Genomic DNA, 25371 nt, shown 5'->3' with positions numbered 1-25371 from the left:
GTATTATATATGTTGTAGACTCAGTTTCATCCAATCCATTTTTGACATGTACTAATGTTTCCGTAATTCAAGAAATGCAAGTAGCATTAATAATGTAGTATCAGAAAATCCTATTTTAAAATCATGACGTAATAGAAAAACATGGAAGTGACGTGACGTCGAAATTGAATAGTCACGTGCTTTTCATGTCACGCTTTGTACTGTACTGTACATCCTCAAGATCACGTTACGCGCTCCACATTTCGGTATTCTTTTCTATCGATCGATAAAAATTTTCCGTTTAACGTATAAAAAAATTAAAATACAAAGAAGTTTTTCGATTATATGAATTATATTAAAATTAAGGATATTTAATTATTATTAGACTTAAACATTTAACTGGATACGTAATAAATAAACAATTATAATTAAATACATATATACTAATTTGTATATTTAAATTCTTCAAAACTTTATAAAATATTTCTTTTTGTCTTAATAAGAATCGATAGACTATATTTTATAATAAAAAAAAAAGATAATTTAAAAGCACTAATAATAAATTATTTTTACTTTAAATATAGCTTTTTTGTGTTAAGAAATAAATGCAATAATAATGAAATCATTTTTTTTTTTATCACCATCCATAGAAAAGCATAGACAAGTTATTGAACTCATCTACTAAAGACGAAAAAGAATTCGCTATAACTAATGGACAATTACTAAGTTATTTCTGTACATATTTAAAATGAAATAAACAAAAGTTGTCCTTAATTATTAATGCCTCGAATATTCTTAATGACGTTTTCATAATTAGTATATAATAGAGATGGGAGAATATCACTTTTCTCGAATTCAATATTAACCAGATCTCGAATATCCCGAATAATTTGTGAACTTGATTACCTTATATAACTTATTTAGTTAAATAATAAATATTAAATAAATTGTTTATTTTATTGTAATATATTAATACAGTAAAAAAGACAAACAATTTATTAAATTTTTAAGAAATGAAATTTCAAACTTTTAAGATTGACTTTGATTTAAAGATTCCCAACTACACCAGATTAACAAATAATTGTTCTCATTCTCATCTAATGCAGTGTTTTATTTAAGAAAACAAGAATTCGAAAACGTTAAGGATCTATTTTGCTTCTTTTCTTGTCACAAATAAAACTAGAGGTTCTGAAGAAACACTGCCTGTATGCAGTGGCACAATGGAGTGTACTGTAGTACAATGGATGTATTATTGACACACACGCAAAAAAAAACAAGTTAAAATGTATTTGTTCGAACTTCAAAAAATTGTTTTTATGAACATTTATGATGGCAAATATGGTTTATCGGACCATCCGAAATACAATCGTCGTGCACGTGTTAATAAAAAGTACTTATTAATTATTCAAATATTTTTTATTTTTAAGTTAGCCCCTCTTTGAGTACTTCAGGAACCGCCACAGTAACTGCACGTATACGGAGCAATATTGATGGCATTCGTATTATTCCAATGTATTTCTTATCGAGGGAATATTCGAGATCTTTAATACTTTCTAGTATTGGAGTATTAGCGGATAGCATTCGTTCATCTCTAGTATATCTTGTTTGTTCTATTTTAAGTTTCTGTAAGGAAAAGAATAAACAAACTTATCCAGCAAGTTACATTGAAAAAAAATTAAACTGCAGAGTATAATCTGTAAAAATTTTTAAAATTTCAACAGATTTTTAATAAAATACTGTAATCTGTAACATTATTTAGTTTATATTTGCATTTTTGTTCGGACTAAATTATTAATAAATTTGTAACCACATAAATTCATGGTAATAAAGTTTAGAAATCGGGCAAGATTTTAAATATGTGAAATATAATAAAAATCAAGAGTAATTTGTATAGTAATTATAGTCAAATTTTCAAAAAGAAGTTTAATATTTTGTTTAGATATAAACTTATATATATATTTCTTCTGATAATTAATATATATAATTAAAATACAGTATAGCCTATCCATTGTCATTCCACATCAGCTGCTTATGAAGTAAATAATATTCTAAAAATATTGGATTTTTAAATATTTTTGAACTGACATGTTATTATCAATATTTATTCAATTGATATTTATTTGTATTAATTAAAGGTTATATTTCTTTTTAAATTGAATTAATGCTGATAAAAATGCTATTATTTGTTTATATTAAGTATAAATTTATATTGAACTTATTTAAACTGTTGAATAACATCACCGATTTTTTTTACAAAGAATTTAATTTTTTAAAAAATTTTGGAGACAGAAAATGCCTTCTTTCGGATATAAGCTACAAAAAGGCAAAAGACTACAGGCATTAAGAGGTTCCGTTTTGTAAGTCTTTCATAAATTCGACTGGGAGATGAAGACCGTGGTCCGAAATTTCCTGGTTAAAGCACACTTAAATGGAATTCGAATTCAAACCAAATTACCTCCAGAATAATAGAATGACGCCTTAAGCACTCCACCATTTGACCGTTCGACGTTATTTATCATGATATTAATTGATAATATATTAAAAAGTTAGGTTATAAAATATAAGATATAGAAAAGTTTTGTTTTGCACGTATTAAAAAGAATTTGAACTAGATTTACGCATTGATGTTAAAAATAATTATTATTTCAAACAAATATAAAAACATCGCCTTACCTTTTCAATGTTAACTTTCTAAATATTGTTTTACTGTAATCGTACTGGTCATTCACTTTGTATCATTTTCTTAATCATTTGTTTCTTCAACTAATTTCTACTCTCTTAAGATTTTATTTTACTTTTTTAAAATGTTATGGAACTCTATTTGCAATCTTTAAACTTAAATATACGATTTTTTTGTATTCTAGTTTTGTAAAATTTAATTTTAATATAAAAGTAGATTTTTTTAGCCTCTTTGTTATAAAAATGCTTCAAATTTTTAAAGAATTTTTATGAAAATGTAATTGTTTTAGAAAGCTTTTAACACATTCTACAGAGTACAAGTTTGTTATTCTAGATAGTTTTCTTCGATATTTTACCGACTTTTTTGTACAATCATTTATAGCTTTAACGATTTATTTAGCTGCAGTAATGAAGTAAACCAAAACTGTACTTTATTGTGTCAGCTCATATGATATTTCTTCTATAGATTAAATATATCGTGTCCTATTTTAACAGAGTCAATCAATGTTATGAATTTATGCTGCTTTTCTAAGAAAACTGAGTCCGAGACAAGACAAACCTTATTCGTAATTAAGACAAATTGTCATTAAAGAATAAGAAGGATTAGGAAACATTCAGAGGTCATTAACACATCGAGACTATTTCGAGCAAAACTGTGTTGAGGCACCCAACAGGGATCGTGTTCGAAAATAAATCTTTACTGGTTCCTTAATTGGTACCTTTCAACGAGATGTTGGATCATTTGTCCCGATTTCTTTGCTATTATAACTAAAAAAAATCATGACTCTATCCGGTCCAGTTTGGCAGGTGGTATGGAAAACATTTGCAAACAAATAAGTGCTGATCATAGAAGGAAACGAACACTTTTCTTTACCGAAACTACAAATTACATGTAATTGCATGCTTATACATAAATTTTATTTATTTTTTAAAAGAAATCCACGATATTTATTTCACTTTCACTATTAAATATAAAGGATGAGATTGTTATTCTTGTATTGAACTAGTGTTTATTAAATGACTTACATCATCAATTCATCTAACTCCTTGTAAATATATTTTTCAAAGCCAAATATTAATTTTACAAAAAGAAGAACAAGACATCGATAAAGTATTTTTAATATGCAACATAGAAAAAAATTTGAACAAATGTATCAGAATGAAGGCAGTTGGATAATAAAGAAAGTAAAATTAAGAATTGTAATGATGATATAAATCTCGATATATAAACGCTAATTTACGTTTTTATGGGTTTTTTTTTTCAATTAGAAAGATTGATGTAAAGATTAGAAAAATAATATTAAAAAAATCCATATCTGATAAAAGAACTANTCAAAGTTCTATAATCATTTCGTATCATAAAGTATCAAAGTCCTGTAGAACAATTAAAAAAGTGACAAAAAATAACACGAATACTAGAAATTAATTTTATATTTTCTATTAATTATATTTTATTTCAAATATATTTTTATATGGACTGGTCCATAAATTATGCAACGTTACGTTTTAACTACTATTCCAGTCGCTCGTAACGGTATGTAATGCTTTCGCACATACTCACCCCCAAAATTACGTAATGCTTGTCCCGAATCGACCTCTTAATTGTACAAAAACATAATACACAGCACGGAATAATGAAGGTTACATTATTATATTAATTAAGTACTGAGTATTACATAACTTAATAATACACAAAATTATTTCTTAGAACAAAAATTTGTCTTATTAATTACAAATAACACAATTTACGTATATTTATCGTTTGCTAAAATTTGTTAAAATTTGCTAAAAACTTAATATACCTAATTTTATAAAAGTTATAAATTCTAAACAATTTTCTTTTATATTAAGTTTTGTGAATATCAATGAACTAATACAGTAAAACCTGTTCAAAACGGAACCTGAATAAAACAGAAACCTGCCTAAACGGAAAAAGTTTTTCGGAACGGAGCGATTTTCTATGTTAAAAAAGACCTGTTCAACAGTGGTGCGTTATCCTATGGGCAATAAGGGCAATTGACTGGGGTCCCCTCAAACAAGGGGCCCCAAACCAATCTTTTATAAGAAAATATTTCCCTAAAAGATTCCTCTGAAGACAAACGTCTGATGTCAACATTGTACACGATACCCCCTAATTCAAATTTGAGTGGGTCCCACGAAGCTATAATGCGCCAGTGCTGTTCAAAACGGAAACCTGCCAAATCGGAAAAATATTCGGTACCATGAAATTTCACTTTACGCAGGTTTAACTGCTTTTTTCTCCTGTCTGAAACCCATATTCCATTAATGTAATAACAAAAATACTCTTTTAACCGACGGATTTGTTCTTGATAAACCTCATCAACCTGTGCCGGTTTTTATGATTCATATTATCGTTTCTAAAATAGTTAAAGATATAAATTCTATGATGTTCTGTTGTTCATTCATTTAACCTTTAATTGATATCATGTTCATCCATGTAAAGTGAATTCAGAAGTTTCTGTAAAACAAAATTTCATAAAAGTTTCCTGGTAGAAATGAGAGTAATGCCTGTTTCGAAGGCATTTACGGAGATACCGGGACATAATGTTTTAAAATGAAACTGTCCCGGTCGAGACGGGACGCCTGGTTACTTTATGTAATATATATGTGAAATATAAGTGATCTAATCGTATTACGTAGTCACTAATGTCCGAGTGGATGAAACCACTGAACGCCGTTTGTTGAACACTGAAGGTTTGTCGTGGGTTCGCACCTCTCCAACGGGATGACCACGGGAGTTTTCCGGGTTTTCTTCGTGTGTGTAGCACCAAAATAGGGGTTAGTTTCCTATAACAAACATCCCGGGAGGCATCACCCATCTGTCGCGTTATCGTATACGAATAAAACCAATAAACATTCTTCCTTGCAGGTTCACAACTTTAAATGTCTAAATATTATATCCTGAATTAAAAAATTATAAACCTTGCGTTAATAATTCTGTTTTGTTTATTAATATTTATTTAAATATTAAATATTTTCCAAAAAATTATATTTTATTTTATAGAAATGATACAATATTTAGTATGGAAAGGAAAATTATACTTTCGAAAAGTAATACAAAAATCATACAATTTTAAATTAAACAGATTAAATAAAAATAAAATAAATGAAATATATTTAAGTGAAATCATTTATTCCTGTAAAAACAGTTCAATTAATATAAGGTTTCTGTAAGTTCCTCAAAGGATTCTCAGTGACGTCATTCTTAGCACTCTTTCTGAACTGAGAAATTTCAATACTTTATCCGGGATTACTAGGTAAATTTGCTGGCAGAGTCACAGCTGCGAGTTATTATTCATCTTAACAACCGATTTATTCATCCTAGTGATTTAAATTGATGCAAATTAAATAAGTTTCTTATCAGTTCTTTTAATCAGTTTTGTAATATATTTTTTCCCTTTTCTTAGTGTTAAAATATTATTTAATAGAAATGTCTAAAAATAACAGCTTAATAAATTATTTAGAGTGAATATTTCTACAAGGTCATAATAATTTACAGTTTAAAGATTTAATATTTGTGAAAAATTCTTTATCCTATATATTACACTTTCAATCATGTTGAGTGACAACCAGAAGTGCTACTTCAATTTACGTTAATTACAGTTACTCTTGAAAAGTTAAGTATCCTAGTAACAATAACTAATACTGAATAAATATTCTCTTTGCTTCTTTGATTGAATACTTCTTTATAAATTCTTGTTTTATGATATATTTTCCAATTGCTCCATTTAAATAAAGGTAATTCATACGGATAACAATACTCGAAAGAGAAATTATGCTAATTTTTCTTGATTTTTCTACAGTAAACACGTTATCTTTGTTTATTACAGGAACAAGAAAGTTCGAATGTTTTTAAGAAATTATCTTCGTGTGAAGATGAAGAGAGTGAACAAGAGGAAGTTGAAGAAGGTCCTCCAGTATCTGCTTTGCATAGAAGGAGAGCTTTGGTGCCTCCAAAGGTTAGTTTTGTGATAAATTTAATAAAATTCTTTATTTAAAAATACAAAATGCCGTGTTAGTTTTAATATTATTTTTATATTCATTATTTATTTCGTCGTTTTTATTGAATATAAAGAAAATTTATAAAATTGAAGTTTCTTATTTCCTGCAAGTTTCGAGCATTAACAACATTACTTTCTATAAAGTTTCTTATAAAAAAAATTCGTGTTCTTTACATTAAAATCTGTATTTTAATTCAAAAAACTCTATGCAATCCGTTATCAATGAGTAAAAGCGAGAAATATCAAATCGTTAATTATCAAATTCTTCTGTAACTTCTACAATTAGAAATGATTTGTGATTTCATAACAAACAACCAGGATATCCTTGTTAGCAAAGCTCGACTGATTTTGTAGGAAAACTAGAGTAATGGCCAAAGTCAACATTAGAAATTAAGAAGTGGAATAGTAGGTCGCGTGTTAAGGTGAAAGCATAAATATTACTTTATCTTTTTAAAGATATTATTTGTCGTTATCTCTTTATTTTAAAAATTTATATGCTTTAAGTAAATCTGTCGAAAATAATTTTTCATGTGTTTTTTTAATATTATTTTAATATTTCGTATATTTTACTCCTCAATATAAATAACTTGTAGAAGATATCTCATTTTAGTTCGTATGTAGGAAGTTTATATTTATGTTATTCTATGCTTAATTAAGATATTTACCAACAACTCGAATAGCGTAATGTTTCCTCTATCGACTGTAAGCAAGATAATTTATGCAATTATATGAGAAAATAATAAATTATTAGACATGTGGTATACATCTGGAAAGTAACGATCACTTATGATACGAGTTTTCCCTTAGGAGTAAAAAATTATTGGTGTGTTGGAAATAAGTTGGCCAGAAGAAACCGTATGTCTCAATAAACTAGTATCATTGTATCATGTTAGGGCTTCTTAAACTGTGGATCGCGAATCCAAAAGGGGTTGCGAAACATTCGACAACTGCAAAGTTTTGTACTACGTATTTATGCGACGATTATAAAATCAAAATGTTGGTCAATTCTGAAAAAAGGTTGAAGATATCTTGCATTCTGCAGTGTCGAATATTCAGCCAAGATTTAATTCTTTATGTAAAAATAAACAAGTATATGATGATATCAGTACGCAAATTTACTTTTGTCTTTAATAAATGGTAATAAATTGTAAAATAATATGTTTATCAGAGAATTGTTTTGGAATAAATTGTTCTATGAATTATTATCAGTAAGTGATTTTATTTGTATTTATTATCTATTTTACATACCTGTAAAACGTGGGTCGCGTAAAATTTTCTCGGGTTAAAGAGGGTTCGCGAATTGAAAATGTTTAACAAACCTTGGTCTATGTTAAAATTCATTCATTTTTGCGCCAATTTTCTATTCCTCTCGAATGTTTCTTTTGGCTTGTTTACTCTTTTACTCATCCATCATTTCAGTTTCTTCTCATTAACGCTTTAAAATCATTTCGATTCATCGAAAAAGTAAAAATTTTACAAATATTATATGCATTATATACGTAAACATTAATTCTGAAAACTCTACTTCTACTGTAAAAAATATTATTTATAGTTAATTCTCGAGTGATCGTTATATATAACATTCATTATCTGTAAAAAGTATCTGATAAATGAGCTGATGAAATCAATATTTGTGTTAAAAAGAAAAATATTTAATTAATTCTAATAGGAAATAGTTATGTGGGCCTAAATGTAAAACATTTAATATGGTATTCTACGTTTATTTATATACAAAGCGTTATATGAAACGTTTATGTTTGCTTTTTAAAATCATCTATATTTGGATATTTTTATTATTATAAAATATATTCTTACGTTTAGATGTGTTTTCTACAGCAGTAACTCGCACATAAGTATAATCTCTAAGCCTGTAATCTCATAAAAGCCCGTCTATTTTTGCTTTCAAATATTCTGATAGTTTCATAAACTTATATACAGGTGAATGAACTTTTAGTTTGCATATTGATTAAATTTCCATAAAATTTCTAAAATATTTCCTGAATGAAGAGTGTTTTTAAAACAGTTTTACTTAAATCTTGGAAAATATCAACTTTATACGCACATTTTGTTTTATTTTTTTAATATTGTATCACGTAACAATACGAATTTGTAAAAACTTTATGATTTTCACAATGATTCCTATAAACTTTACGTTAATAATATTCAAGGAATTAATCGAAATAATTTTCAAGTAAATTTCATAAATTATTAATACATCAAACGAAATTAGTAAATGCATGAGTGATTTCATATTAAAATCTAGATTAAAAAATACGATTTTAATTTCGTTTATAAAGAAAATTATATTGACTTTTTTTTTTATTTTAAAAATGTTTATACTATAAATTTGTTAGTACGAACTGATTAAATTTAATAAAAAATGAAATAAAATAAATATTTACGAGTTGTGTCCCTGAAGAGTCATTGAACACCGTTCTCAATTGTTTAACATAAAAGTATACTTTAACATTAAATAACAACAATAAAATATATATCTGAACTTATTATATAACTTTTCAAAAAATTGATATTAAATAAATTTTATTTTAATTTTCTATTACAAATAAATTCCGTGTGACATTATTTTTATAGAAGAATTTTTGTCAGAAAAAGATATGTACGAATATTTAGCTATAGAAAAATAAATTTTATGATAATAATATTTGATTTCTTTGTTAGTGAAAAGGTTTTGAATAATTGTACAGGTTCTAAACTAATTTTTGGGTTATTTCAACTAAATTAAATTAAATTAAACTAACTTATTTTTGAATTTGATAACAAGATTCTTGTTTTTCTTTATTTATGCTTATAATAGATTTAGTAAAAATGTTATCTTTATTTATTTATCTACTGTTAACAGATACTCTTTATCTACTAAATTATTTTATATCACCCCTATAACGAGTCTTTTCCTTTGTGAAAACAATTTTAAATGTTTAGATAATACTATTATAATTAAATGTACAGTCAATATCTTTATTATATACAGCAGTTTGTATATGCCCGGCTCCGCATGGCACTACCGGGAATGAAAACCAGATACAGTAGTTGTTAACTTGTTTACAATACAGGAATTACAGAGATATCAAGAAGTAGGTTGGAATAGAATACAAGAGTAAATACAATGGTGATGCATGTATAGCAATGATGTTGTAGTTAAATACAATGATAATGTAGTTAATTACAATTTGTTAACAGTATAAGGTACATACAGAATTACAAAGTGATGGATTTTGAAAGCTATACAAGTATAGACACTATGCAATATTACAAGTATTAATGCAAAATAAAACATAAGTGTATAAGTGTAGAAGGAAAAAGCACATAAAATACATAAAATTGAGTACAATACAGCAAATAAAGTAATAATGCATTATAATAGAGTGTAAAATACAATTTGAGTATAGAATACAATACATAAGAGAAGTAATACGAGCCATTACATTACAACTTTGAAAACAGTAGCAGTTAGGTGGCATATGTACAGTACTGTACAGTATTTACAGATGTCCGTAGCAGTGGCGGAGGTAATGAAAAGAACGAAGCCTGGTGAGGAACTACTCATGCGTGGTGATGGGTGCCACTTGCTCATAAGCAAGCACTAGGTTACGAAAAGCTGTATAAAGATCCTTGTGTTTAATTAAGGAGATTGTGTTGCTGACACGGCCAGGAGATGTTTGATTTCTGTGCAATTAGTTCAATTTCGAGATGTTCCCTTTCAAGGCACACGCATCTGTAAAGATAGTGGTTGGGACAGTCCACCTCCCTACAGATGGCACAAAGGGGAGTACGTTTACCCGTAAAGCGATGGAGATAAGTGGAAAATCGACTCTCCTATAACACTGTTGATAATTCCGTTTTATATGAATTCCATGTTGTACGAGTCACTTAGATTTTACAAATACGTGAGCCGTTTACAGCCCGGCACACGTATTTGTAAAATCTGACTCGTATAACATGGAATTCATATAACACGGAATTATCAACAGTGTTATGGTGGTTCAACTGTAGTTATAATTGTTATTGGTAACTNTTACGCATTGATGTTAAAAATAATTATTATTTCAAACAAATATAAAAACATCGCCTTACCTTTTCAATGTTAACTTTCTAAATATTGTTTTACTGTAATCGTACTGGTCATTCACTTTGTATCATTTTCTTAATCATTTGTTTCTTCAACTAATTTCTACTCTCTTAAGATTTTATTTTACTTTTTTAAAATGTTATGGAACTCTATTTGCAATCTTTAAACTTAAATATACGATTTTTTTGTATTCTAGTTTTGTAAAATTTAATTTTAATATAAAAGTAGATTTTTTTAGCCTCTTTGTTATAAAAATGCTTCAAATTTTTAAAGAAGTAATTTAAATGTTTTTATTTATTTATTTATTTTAGATATAAAAATAATGACATCTTCGTTAAGAAAATAAATTCCCGGAAAATAATATTTCAAATTAAATATCTATTTTCCTCCTTAAAGACGAAAATTAAGTGACGTTTTAATCCTAGTAAATGCCAAAATTTATTGCTCTATCAGATTTCAAAGATAGGCGACAAATAATTTTTAAAAATCTTCAAAATAAGTGAAATTATGTTCGATGTCTGCAAAAAATTTCTCTCTTATTATTGTTTCTTTTTTATTATAAATCTTCTAGCATCATTTTTGGATCCCAACATTAGATTAATGAGACGAATTACAGATCATAAATTTTAAGATTTATATGCGTTATATAGATCGATATTTAAGAATTGCGAGTGCAATGTACCGATTTAGTAGTAGCTTCTTTAATAATTGATTTATTACCTGTCGATAATACGATTTATTTCGCTCTTATTATAGAAAAATTGATTGTTTTGTTTAAAAAAAAATTCAAAATTGAAATTATTGATTAGTTTAAACATTTCACGACATTTTTCTAAAATAGGTCTATTCATTTAGTATCATTTTACGTCAAAGAAACGTCATAGATGAAATGTTCGCCAAAATCGTTAATAATAGTAACTGGTGAATCAAATAGTGAAGTCTAAATAAAAAAAAAATCGATTACGAATCGTTCTGATAACACAATGGTACAATAACGATAAGCAATTCTCTTAAACGAAATAATGAAATATGCTGAAAATTGCAATTTAAGATATAACATACATAAAAGTCATTTAGTAAATTCTCCGACTTGTAACATATCTTAAATTCTTATCATTTGAAATCCTACATTCTAAAAGTTTATAAAGAGCAAGAAAACAATAAAGAACAATGCATAAACCCCTATCAACAGCTTGAATGCTATAAAAATAAACTTCGTCCATTTTTCTTCTTTTCTTATCAAACGATAAGAAGAACAGAACGCATAAAGTTCATTCATAAATAATTCAAATATTACTGTTTATAAGAATCACATATTGACTTTTTGCCATTCAGTTTAATATTCAACCACATAAATAACTTTTTAAAAATATTTATATGCTAATGTACAATCTGTAATAACTGGAGATTATTTTTAAAATTGTTATAATAAATTCCAATATTAATATTGCTTTGAAAAGGACTTTGTTAGGAAGATCTTTACGAGATAAATGAATTCTCCAAATAATTTGAAGGATGCTGTTACGTTATTTGTGCTAACTCGAAGATTTTTCCTTTATTATAAGCCTTTTCTGATTTATTTCAAACGAAATTATCTCCTTATTCGCAGAAAATCTAATTTTAACCTATCTTATAGAATTCTAAATATTCCTAACAATTATCATTAAATTATGCACTTTATCTTTAAAATGCTATTATTATAATTGAATCGAAATACTGAACTGTATTTGTAATTCGTGACGAATATAATAAATTAAATAATTTATTCAAAATTATTTAATTACTCAAATATTAAAATTTTTTAACTTTTACTGTAACAATCAAATAACAATTATAAGTTTCACTTATTAGAGTCGATAAGCGTTACAGTTTATTTTTATATAACACTAGCTGCGTACACCCGGCATTGTTCCACCTTTGAGGCGGTATGGGTTTGGTAAGGTTGGGTTGGGAGAGAGTGATAAAAACAATGGTTTTAGTAACTAAATTGTACATTTATTGATCCGAGTATTTACTATAATTAAATCGCAAAACATAAAAAATTGCTCGAGCTTAGGTTAAGAGGGAAGGGGTAGTTAGGAGTGGTTGGGAATGGGAACCCCACGGTATTCTTTTTAAGGTGTTGAAGAATATTCATGCCAAATTTGGTATGGGACGTTGAACTATATAGAAGCCTTTAACTAACCGTAAATATTTGAAATTCATTAATTATTTTTTATTGTAAAATATAGACTTATCAAATTTATGTTTAAGAAATATGTATATTTTTATACAATGAAAACGTAAGGTATCGTTTAAGTAAAAAGACGTCTACGGCCAATAGTTGAAGCGGTTGAGACGTCGGTTTCCCTCTCTGGGGGAACTCAATGTTCTTCTCAATGTTTAATAATAAATTGTAATATATAGCTAAAATAACATTAATAAATTAAAATAAATTAACATATATAATTTATATTTATATATAATAATTTATCTGTAATAAATAAATTATTGTTTAAATATATTAACTATAATTCCCAAAATCGTTTCATACAGACTATTTTTTAATAATCTATTAAATACAGTCAAACCTCCGAACAACGGCCACTTACAGAAACAAAAAATGGTTGTTGTTCGGAAGTTATGCATTTTTATTCATGTAAAAAAAAAATGCCGCTATTTACCGGTAACTGTTGTTAGTAGAAGGTCGTTATCGAAAGTTCGATTGTAATATAATATTCCCAGTTGTTATTTTAAAAAATTACAAGTTTAAATCATATTTTAAATAAGATAATTGCATTTTTATCAAGTATCTAATTTAAAGGATAAACATTCGCGTAATATTGGCAAATAATTTTTTTCTTTTTAACCTTTTTTCTACGTTTATAGACTTTTCAGTTAAGGATATTTCATTAAAATTCTATGATTTGATTATTTTCTAGAAAAGATCAAACTATTTTTCATTCTTACATAAAATGAGTAAATTTATTTGCATAATTAACTTTGGAATATAATGACTTAATCAACACCTGATCACTCCTTTGGAATATAAGTTACTTTCTAACATTTGATTTGCTTTAAAACCGTCTGAAAAATTTCAAAGAATTTATTTGGAGCAGAAAGAACAACAGAAAATCATAACAATTTTCTTTTCAATCAACAGACTCGAAATTAAATCGAAAACTACTTAGCTTTTACATATTTTCATTTCATAACTATTTCCCATAAGCATTATATACGTTTTAAAAAAATGTAAATTGTAAAACTAAATTAAATTATTTTTTGTTACTTTATATAGCCTAATTAAAAAGAAATATTTGTTGAAACGAATTAATGAAAAAATAATGCTGTGTGATATTTGATTGCTTAAAATTGTACAAACAATACAAGTATTGTATAATTGATTGTTGTTGGGTGTGATTTGCGTGATGAATATAATCAGTTTGATAGATAACTTTATATATAGTTCTAATATTAATAAATTTGGAAAAATATATATTTGTATTTGTTTAAATATTAAAAACAAATTTATTTATTTTAGCATTAAATCTGATACTTTATTATGATTTTATATATATATATACTGTACAGTGCGTAAATAAAATAACACAAATTCACATATGCAAATATATATTAATTAGGCTTATTGCATTATTAATATTTATTAAACTAATTAATTAAGTCCTTGATAATTATTAAGAGTTTGTTGGCGTTACTTGCAATCAGAATTTTATGTATTTCTTATTACAGTATTGTTGGTTAGGATTACAATACTGTATTGTATTAAATTCAGGAAATAAAAAATTGATAATGAATATTAAATTGAAACTTTTATTTAAAGTCTAAAATATAAATGTGCTGCAATTATTATTTTCTATTTTGCGATATATTTACTGGTTGTAACGTTAATAATTTATTAATCAGCAGTATATGAATTATTTTCAGNCAATGAAAATAACATTCTTAAAGTCATAACAAGTTCCTTAATTGCAAATAATTGCACAAGTAAATATGACAAAGTTTCTAATTATTTTTCATCTTTCTAACATTAGACATGAAAAAAAAGCAAGTGTGCCTGCCAGGGATCGAACCTGGGACCTTCCGCGTGTTAGGCGGATGTGATAACCACTACACCACAAGCACATATCCCAAATTTTTCTATATTTTCTATTAATTTGAACTAATGAATTACAATTAATTTGTAAGATAATAGTTTGTTTTCAAGTTTTTCAAAATTTTCTTTAATTTTATTTATTAAAACATATTTATTCATTAAAGAAATTGCGTAATAAAATAAAATCCATGAACAATTTCAAGAGTTAAGAAATAAAATATTATGTATTTATAACGTATAAAATTTAAGTTCGATGTTTACTATTTATTATATTTAATGAGTGAAGAATGGAAGAGTTGAAATATATATCTTATATTAAGGTTAATCAGTAAAATTCTCACGATTGTAAATCTATATTTTATATAAATGACGTCATGACGACTTTTAAACATATCGTAAATTATCATTCCACACAAGAATACATAGACGATTCTTGGAATTGACGTTAATTTCGAGGACAGAATTGAACCAATATTTATCTTTAGATTTTTAAGGAGTGATATTTTTCTTACTATTACAATATCTGTTCTATTTACATCCTTTTAAAGCATATATCACTTTTTTTTATTGTTTTTTGTCGAAAATATAACATTTCACTTTTAAAATATTTAACTTTTTATGTCATTCTTAATTTTCTTGAAAATAGACATATTTATATAATCGATTTTGGAATATTTTAGTCATCATATGATCCAGAAACTGTGATTAACTCTATCTTTTTACTGTTCATGATGGAAATTAATAAATACACACAAGAAATCCTATATAGTAATAAGATTTCTTGTATGTGTTTATTAATTTGCACATNATATATTTAAATCTTAAATAAATAAATAAAAGAAACAGTAATATAAATGTTAACTTTAGCGTCTTCAATAAAAATTCTATAGATAATTACATAAAAATTCGAAGAGAGTTATATAAACTTTAAGTGTTTAAAGAAAACTATTAAAACTACATCAGATAACGTTATTATTGACCACAAAGTAAAGAATTGTAATGCATTTTTAGTAAATATGTTTAAATTTTAATCTTCTATAAAAAAAACACTAGTTATAGATAAGAGAATATGCTAAAAACTTTCATTGAAACCTAATTAATTTTTGTGTAAACAAATTACAAAATTTTATATACGACTCGAGAATTTTACTGATATTAATTTACGTCCGATGTTCTGAATAAATCTAATATACAAATGGAACTTTTATATTTGTTTTTCATTTAAATTTAATATTAAAATTGTAATAACAGTTATCAATCAAACAAAATTAATGAATACATGTATTCAACTGAGTTTAAATTTTGACTCATGATATTATAACATGAATTGTAACACGAAGAATTCGCTAATGTATAATAAAACATTTTATATAAGTCTTCCACTCTGGAATTTAAACATATCTTGAAAATTTAATGTTTTTAATGCATTATATTTGAAAAGAAAACCCGGAAGGATGAATGGAAAGAAGAATAGATATTACGTGTATGTAGCAAACAAACAAAACATGAGTTTTCGGAAAGAAAACACTTGAAAGAAAGATTAATATAATAAATATTAAACAGATTTCATTATTTATTTACAAAATTTGTATTTTTTACGATATTAAATATTTATATAAAAAATAAAGTTATTAAATATTAAGCATTTTCACGATATTTAAAACGTATAATTAATAATACAAATGTATAAATGTGACTTTAAAATAATAATTAAAAAATTTATAATTAATATTTAAAACAAATAATGATATAAATTCAGTATACGACATAACTTTATTTTCCTATTCGATTTAAATTTGATGATGCTCTTCACGGATATAGACCATCCTTGTTTGCGGTAATGATATTAGGCAAAGATTTATGTTAGAAATTCCACGAATTCCTATATTATTGCTCTTTGCTTTGAAGAGCGAACGACTTCTGAACTTTACTTACATGTGAAGAAGAATGAACGATATTTTTTATTGCAAAATTAAATCCAATTTAATTCAACATTCACTAAAAAGTTAGCATCATTTTTTACTTGGAAAATTTGTTTTCAAGTAAAAAATTCTAAGGTAATCAAGTAAAATAAGAAGTATTATTTCAGGTTTTATCCTTTAAATTTTGTTTTTTTTTAATTTAACAAACTTTTTATAAAAGCTGATATAAAGTATTATTTTTTAAAACGTTCTTTTAACATACTATTTTACCATTTAAAATTTTTTTATATCAATCAAAATTATATTTTAACATTTAAACCGATTAAATTAAAAATAATTTCATGTAGATTTTGTGCATAGAAAAACAATAATATTAGATTTAGCAAAAAATAGTGGAAAGCAGCTTATGAATTTATGATCTTAAGTACTTAACCTAGAAGTTCTAGAGCAATAATTGCTTTCTTTTTTTTCTACAAAATTAGACTTCTTGTTAAGTTTTAAGTCGATTTCGATCATTTGTTCGATTTCAGGTGTTCATGGAACCTTTGAAGAAAATCCAAGTGGAAGGATTTGCAATGTTCGCTGAACCAGAAGTTCTCTTTGGTAACCTAGATGAACTATGTTGTGTGAGTTTTTATTACATTCTTAACTTTTTCTATTTATTAATAGATAATGTACAGTCCAAAAATTTGTTTTAAACACCGTTAATTGATTAATTAGTAAGATTGTCATTTCGTTAATACTCTATTCTAAATTTATTAAATAGATTAAACATAATTTGTATTAAACTTTTACTCAAAATATTTGATATTCTAGGTGACTTATGCCTTTTGTAAAGAATTTCTTAGTCTCATTTTACAAAGAATGAACACGGGAGAAGTTGATACTACAGAAGTTTTGGTAAAATTATTTCGAAAGGTATATATTATGATTATGATTAGTGTATGATATTGTTCCGAAAAATACATCTGTTAATAAATTACAATATTATTAGAGTTCTAAAGCTACGGCTCTAACACAAGCCTATCATAGATATACACTCAACTATATTAATGCTCTTAATTACTTGGAAACGTTACGAAGACAAGTCGAATTTAATGAATTTGAAAAGGTAAGACAGATCAATTGTTTTATCCTTTGTGTTAAACAAGTTTAAGCCAATAAATTAAATTATATATATATATAAGAACTGAAGAATTGACGATAGACCACACGTGCAAGTACTTCAGAAGTTGTTCCATTGACATGTCACAGAAGTATCATATTACAAGTATGAAAATATTAAGCACTTATAATCTTAATTAAGATAGAAGTAACATATTATGCTTTTTTTACATAGTCTCATCTCATTTTACACAGCTTGACGAGGAATATATTTAAATTCGTATAAAATTAAAAGTTTTTTTTCCTTTTTTTTATTATTATTTAGCATTGCATACACTGATGCAATCTCATTGATTCTAAGATTTATAAATATTATAGCAACGATTTTAAAACAATTTCTTCAGTTCGGATTAATATACGATATTGAGTTCTTTTAAACTATTTTCATTTTATTTTCATCGTAAAAAATAGCATAAATTGATTTTTATTTTATCGTAAAATCAGTAATGAATCTGAGATTATTACTTTTATATTAAATTCTAATATATATAAGCCTATAAAAGGAAAAAGAAGAGGGGGGGGGTTGTCAGTATTATACAAGGTAGAAACATTAAAAATTATAGTTGAATACCTATATACTCATATATGTATTAAACTATGGTTTTTACAATGTTCAACATGTATACATGGAAAGTTTTTACAATGTTTCTACTCCTGCACTCTATAAGTTACAATGCTGACAACTCCCTCTTCTTCCTTTTCTTATTTTCCAAGAATAAATGTGATTCGAAATGGAATTTAAAACAAGCGAAAAAAAGAAAATTTATTTTAATTGCATATTTAAACTGATTCACACGTTTGAAAAAGCTTAAAAATTTTTATATCGGGTTTCAAATGACCTATGATTGATTATACAATTTTTAATACACAGAAAATATTACTCATTTCACTGGAATATATTTTTAGATGCAAATTGATTGGTTGTTAAAATAAATTTTAAAATATTTTAAAATAAAATAACATAATTAAAATAATATAAAACATGATTCATATTAATTTCAATGTAAGGAGAAAATGCCATATTTAAGAGATAAATAATCAAAGTTGCATAAAGATTTCTCAGTTATTACAATAATATATTTGAACAAATTATGGTAATTTCTATGGTACAAGATTTTATATATTAGTTAAATTTATTATTTTGCATAGAAATCAATATAAATACTGAAGTATAGTACGTGACAGACTTCACCTACTTTCATTTTCGTGTGACAAAATAGAATTGATGGCAACGTGCATTGCTAATGAATTAATGGAGGCACGCACCGACTTCTCAACAAAAGTTAATTATTTATGTTTAACAATATATTAGCCTCTTTTGAAAATGACTTTTGAAAAGATGAATTCTCTAAATGTAATGTACTTAGTTCTATGCAGAGAATATTGGAAAAATTGCAATATTTTATTTTTCTAGCTTCTTTAGAAATTTTTCAAAAAAAAAAAAATTATTGAATTTGCTTCTTTATTAAAAAATATTTCATTTTTATTTTCTAGATTTTTTTCTCGATAAAGTTTTATTAAAGATAACTTGAATTTGGCGTATGTCAATTTTTTTTTATTAGTCTATCTCGGAAAGATTCGTGATTTTGTCAATAAATAAAAATAAAAATACACGTTGATCTAATTTATAGACTTATAAAAAGTTTAATATTAATTATTATAATTGATTATTAGATATAAATGTTTTAAATATAATTATTTCCTATTATGACTATTCAAATTTATATTTTCTGAACTGTTTAAGTGCAAAATGAAGATTTAACGTTATAATTTTTTCGCAAGTTCAATAACAGCATTTATGACTGCAATAATATTTTTATTCGAATATTTACTTTTATTAGACAGAAAAATAACATGTAAAAATATCAAAAATGCACCAGTATTAGTAATAAAAAATTATTATATATAATCTTCTATAACTTACTTTTTTTAAGGTACAAAGCTGATGCTTTGGAAAAGTTTATTATTTAAATTTTATATAAATATGTATATTTTATAATTTGAAATACAGCCTAATTTGTTTAAATTAACAAATTTTACTTTTCAGATGTTAACAGATGGCTATGAAAGTGCAAATGAAGAATTAGAACAACCTTCCGAAAATCTTGGTCCAAATAACACGTGAGAAATTTTTATTCGTTTAATAAATGATTTTAGAACTAAGTTACTTTACAACTTTATAAATCATAAACTAAAATAAATAAACGTTTTCTTTTATATTCAAAGTAGTAACAAAAAATATTTTTCAGAAGTGCTGACGCTCTCAACCGATCGAGGCGCAGAAGTTCCATTGTTGTGATACCTCCAATGCAGATTTGCCCGGGTGATTTATTAGTTTATAGTAAGGTTTTGACACACAGAAATACTCTCTTAGGTGAGATATATTATTCTTCGTAATAATTCATTTTAAATATATTTATCCACTAATATTTCCTTCATTTTTATTCAGTTTTCAATTCATTAATAACTGAATTTTGATTTTATACATGGATAGTCTTCTATGGACATTCTTCGTTAATTATTAATAAAACACACTATATGACAAATTATCGTTATTATAGTTCAAAGTCTTAAAGATTTTCATCCATATATTTTTAAACTAAAATAATAATAATCTTACACAGTTGTTTTATAGGACAGAAATGATTCATAAAACATCGAAGTCATATTTAGTAGCTGTTTATTGATTTTTATATTAGTAATTTTTTTATTAAGATTTTATATGGGATTCTTTGATATTATACATAAAATTTATATTATCTGTAGACTAATTGATAGTAAACTTTATAAAGAGTTCATTATATTAATACAATATGCAAAAGTAGATTTTGCACTTAAATTAAAGCATGAAAATGAATTGAAATAAAATTTAATTTATAACATTAAAATGAGCAAACATTAAGTAATTTAGATTTAAAGTTGCCTTTAATCTTTTAAATTAAATTTTTCAATAAATTTACTTTAAATAAGAAATAAAATCAAATGTTGCATGTATTGGGAATGCATTAACGTGAAATCAAACAAAGTTTACTTATATTCTGGAATATGTGAAAAAAAATAACGAGGTATCTTAGGCTTAAAACTTGGTTTAAAGTAAGTTGATCGTCACAGTTATCGACGTCTATTATCGATTAGTTTGATTTTAACAATAAACGTTTACTTTCCTCTTACGTCATCTTTTCCCTGGATTTCTCACAGTATTTCTTGCTTACTTAACTTGATCATATTTGATAATGAGATTTTTTACATTCTTAAGAATTCTTCATTTCTGTGCCTCTCGACAAATAATTTGTATTAGGCTGTACGAATGACTTCTGGAATATTTATACAAAGAGAATAAAGCATTTCTCCTTTTCATTTTATCCGTATGTCTTCTCTTTGGTGGTCTGTTTCTTCTTTATATTCTCTGTTCTTTCTAACTCTTCGTTTAGTTCCTATTTCTATTTCAACTTTATGACATTAAAAAAATTTAATAAATTATCAAAAGTAATCTCTAAATTAAATGTTTTTTTCTTTAGATTTAGACGGTTCTACTCAATGCCTTGCTGTATCAGAGGGTCAGTTATATATTTTTTTCTTATTAATTAAACTATTTCCTGCATGTTCCATTTTTAAAGGTAAATAGGATTTTTTTCTTTAATTGAATATTTAACTTTTCAGACTCTACTAGAAAAAATAAAAATACATGGTCGCTTCTACGGTTGGTAAGTATTTTAATAAATCTTGGAAATTTCTAGATAAAAATAGATTTTAGTTTGAAATAGTAAAGTTTCCTTTTAGTTCTAAATTTAAAATAACAAAATTCCTAAGTATAAATATATAAAAACAGTGATTTAGGTCTTTAAGTAGTAATGTTAAAGATAGATAAAATATGCAGCAATCTTCTGTCCATCCATATGTGTGTGCAGTTTGATAGGTCAAATAGAAGTAAATCGGAATCTCTATGCGGATTAGAAGAGGTCCTGAGCAGTCTTCAACCATCCGAATTTGTAGACGAACAATTATCCAAATATAAGGTAAACGCTAAATATATATTAGCTTAATATGTTTAAAAATCAAATTTATTTAATGCTGATTCTTTTGAATTTGTAAATAGGGTATGCAGTGGTCCGACTTCGTAACTCTATGTGAAGAGAAACGTCAGCAGAGATTGGATTCCGTGCAACTGCCAACCACGTCGAGTTGGTTGACGTTTACAGATGATTCTAGTGACAGGTCTCCAACGGATTCTCAGAGACTGTCGAGAAGTTCCGTTTCCTCTTCTGTAATATCCGAACGCTCTCAGGATTATTCAACATCCGACAGAAGCAACAGTCAAGATCAGCAAACCAGTCAAACACTCGACGAAATCGAAAACCAGATAAATAGTTGGTGGAGTCATACAGTCACTAAACACGAAACTAAAAGAAAAGAAGCGCTCTGGGATCTTTTTCAAAGCGAATGCATGTTTCTCTATGATCATCTCATGGTTTTAAAAAACGTAAGACATGTATTTTTACAACTGTTCCAAATTTTAAATATATCTATTCTAGAAAAAAAATAATCAGTGTTTAGTTTTGATATTTATGATTTATATCAAATCAAATTTTGATTTATATATTTAAATCTTAAATAAATAAATAAAAGAAACAGTAATATAAATGTTAACTTTAGCGTCTTCAATAAAAATTCTATAGATAATTACATAAAAATTCGAAGAGAGTTATATAAACTTTAAGTGTTTAAAGAAAACTATTAAAACTACATCAGATAACGTTATTATTGACCACAAAGTAAAGAATTGTAATGCATTTTTAGTAAATATGTTTAAATTTTAATCTTCTATAAAAAAAACACTAGTTATAGATAAGAGAATATGCTAAAAACTTTCATTGAAACCTAATTAATTTTTGTGTAAACAAATTACAAAATTTTATATACGACTCGAGAATTTTACTGATATTAATTTACGTCCGATGTTCTGAATAAATCTAATATACAAATGGAACTTTTATATTTGTTTTTCATTTAAATTTAATATTAAAATTGTAATAACAGTTATCAATCAAACAAAATTAATGAATACATGTATTCAACTGAGTTTAAATTTTGACTCATGATATTATAACATGAATTGTAACACGAAGAATTCGCTAATGTATAATAAAACATTTTATATAAGTCTTCCACTCTGGAATTTAAACATATCTTGAAAATTTAATGTTTTTAATGCATTATATTTGAAAAGAAAACCCGGAAGGATGAATGGAAAGAAGAATAGATATTACGTGTATGTAGCAAACAAACAAAACATGAGTTTTCGGAAAGAAAACACTTGAAAGAAAGATTAATATAATAAATATTAAACAGATTTCATTATTTATTTACAAAATTTGTATTTTTTACGATATTAAATATTTATATAAAAAATAAAGTTATTAAATATTAAGCATTTTCACGATATTTAAAACGTATAATTAATAATACAAATGTATAAATGTGACTTTAAAATAATAATTAAAAAATTTATAATTAATATTTAAAACAAATAATGATATAAATTCAGTATACGACATAACTTTATTTTCCTATTCGATTTAAATTTGATGATGCTCTTCACGGATATAGACCATCCTTGTTTGCGGTAATGATATTAGGCAAAGATTTATGTTAGAAATTCCACGAATTCCTATATTATTGCTCTTTGCTTTGAAGAGCGAACGACTTCTGAACTTTACTTACATGTGAAGAAGAATGAACGATATTTTTTATTGCAAAATTAAATCCAATTTAATTCAACATTCACTAAAAAGTTAGCATCATTTTTTACTTGGAAAATTTGTTTTCAAGTAAAAAATTCTAAGGTAATCAAGTAAAATAAGAAGTATTATTTCAGGTTTTATCCTTTAAATTTTGTTTTTTTTTAATTTAACAAACTTTTTATAAAAGCTGATATAAAGTATTATTTTTTAAAACGTTCTTTTAACATACTATTTTACCATTTAAAATTTTTTTATATCAATCAAAATTATATTTTAACATTTAAACCGATTAAATTAAAAATAATTTCATGTAGATTTTGTGCATAGAAAAACAATAATATTAGATTTAGCAAAAAATAGTGGAAAGCAGCTTATGAATTTATGATCTTAAGTACTTAACCTAGAAGTTCTAGAGCAATAATTGCTTTCTTTTTTTTCTACAAAATTAGACTTCTTGTTAAGTTTTAAGTCGATTTCGATCATTTGTTCGATTTCAGGTGTTCATGGAACCTTTGAAGAAAATCCAAGTGGAAGGATTTGCAATGTTCGCTGAACCAGAAGTTCTCTTTGGTAACCTAGATGAACTATGTTGTGTGAGTTTTTATTACATTCTTAACTTTTTCTATTTATTAATAGATAATGTACAGTCCAAAAATTTGTTTTAAACACCGTTAATTGATTAATTAGTAAGATTGTCATTTCGTTAATACTCTATTCTAAATTTATTAAATAGATTAAACATAATTTGTATTAAACTTTTACTCAAAATATTTGATATTCTAGGTGACTTATGCCTTTTGTAAAGAATTTCTTAGTCTCATTTTACAAAGAATGAACACGGGAGAAGTTGATACTACAGAAGTTTTGGTAAAATTATTTCGAAAGGTATATATTATGATTATGATTAGTGTATGATATTGTTCCGAAAAATACATCTGTTAATAAATTACAATATTATTAGAGTTCTAAAGCTACGGCTCTAACACAAGCCTATCATAGATATACACTCAACTATATTAATGCTCTTAATTACTTGGAAACGTTACGAAGACAAGTCGAATTTAATGAATTTGAAAAGGTAAGACAGATCAATTGTTTTATCCTTTGTGTTAAACAAGTTTAAGCCAATAAATTAAATTATATAGAATAATGATTGTTCTCATGATGAAAATAAACTTTTGCGTATTAATTTAATTGCTCTTTTCAAATTTTATTGTTAAAATTATGTTAGAAATAGGAGGAATAGATTACATTATACAATTTTAAGTATGATTGAAGTATTTTGTATTTCTTTAAAATTCTAGTGATTTTTCTGGAAAAAATAGGTTAATGTCAATGAAATTGTCTGTTAAATTTCATTCTGAAGTGTGCGATAATGGCATTTTCTTCATTAATTGACGTTTTTGAAAACATGTAAATTTTAAGAAACTTTAGACGCGAAAATCGATAAATTCTTAGTGCTACATAAACGAGTTTCGAATGAAACAAAAGCAGTAAATTGACGTCGCTTAAAGTCTGCTTAATAGTTTTCGGTGTCAAGTACTTGCTTTTTGAACAAGCCTAATTGATGCCTCAGAAAATATTGAACAGTTTTGTTATTCCAATTTAAAATACGTTAGTTACTAGTACAAAGTTGTATTACTTAATAAATGAACATTTAGTAACTAATTTATTAAATTTGGAC

The 25371-nt window shown here is 25.6% G+C and overlaps 1 protein-coding gene and 1 non-coding gene across 5 annotated transcripts in view; one reads left to right on the top strand and one right to left on the bottom strand.

Annotated features, from left to right (window-relative positions):
- The window catches only part of LOC111629076 (pleckstrin homology domain-containing family G member 5-like), a 150860-nt gene that overhangs the window by 112222 nt on the left and 13267 nt on the right, over positions 1-25371 (top strand). For 3 of the 4 annotated variants that reach the window (XM_023372937.1, XM_023372939.1, XM_023372940.1), the window contains 10 exons: positions 6510-6638; positions 19994-20067; positions 20196-20320; positions 21465-21503; positions 21607-21650; positions 21855-21962; positions 22043-22426; positions 24185-24280; positions 24471-24572; positions 24649-24765. In XM_023372937.1, the coding sequence (XP_023228705.1) occupies positions 6510-6638; positions 19994-20067; positions 20196-20320; positions 21465-21503; positions 21607-21650; positions 21855-21962; positions 22043-22426; positions 24185-24280; positions 24471-24572; positions 24649-24765 (1218 nt within the window). The remainder of the gene's footprint in view (positions 1-6509; positions 6639-19993; positions 20068-20195; positions 20321-21464; positions 21504-21606; positions 21651-21854; positions 21963-22042; positions 22427-24184; positions 24281-24470; positions 24573-24648; positions 24766-25371) is intronic. The other variant, XM_023372938.1, reaches the window with a different exon arrangement.
- On the bottom strand, positions 14817-14889 carry Trnav-aac. Its single transcript has one exon. It is a non-coding gene; the product is annotated as a tRNA-Val (tRNA).

Source organism: Centruroides sculpturatus, unplaced genomic scaffold (genome assembly GCF_000671375.1).
Source record: "Centruroides sculpturatus isolate CEXI.00-Female unplaced genomic scaffold, Cexi_2.0 scaffold538, whole genome shotgun sequence".
In the NCBI taxonomy this organism is placed as follows: Eukaryota; Metazoa; Arthropoda; class Arachnida; order Scorpiones; family Buthidae; genus Centruroides; species Centruroides sculpturatus.
This window is presented reverse-complemented; position numbering and strand designations above follow the sequence as displayed.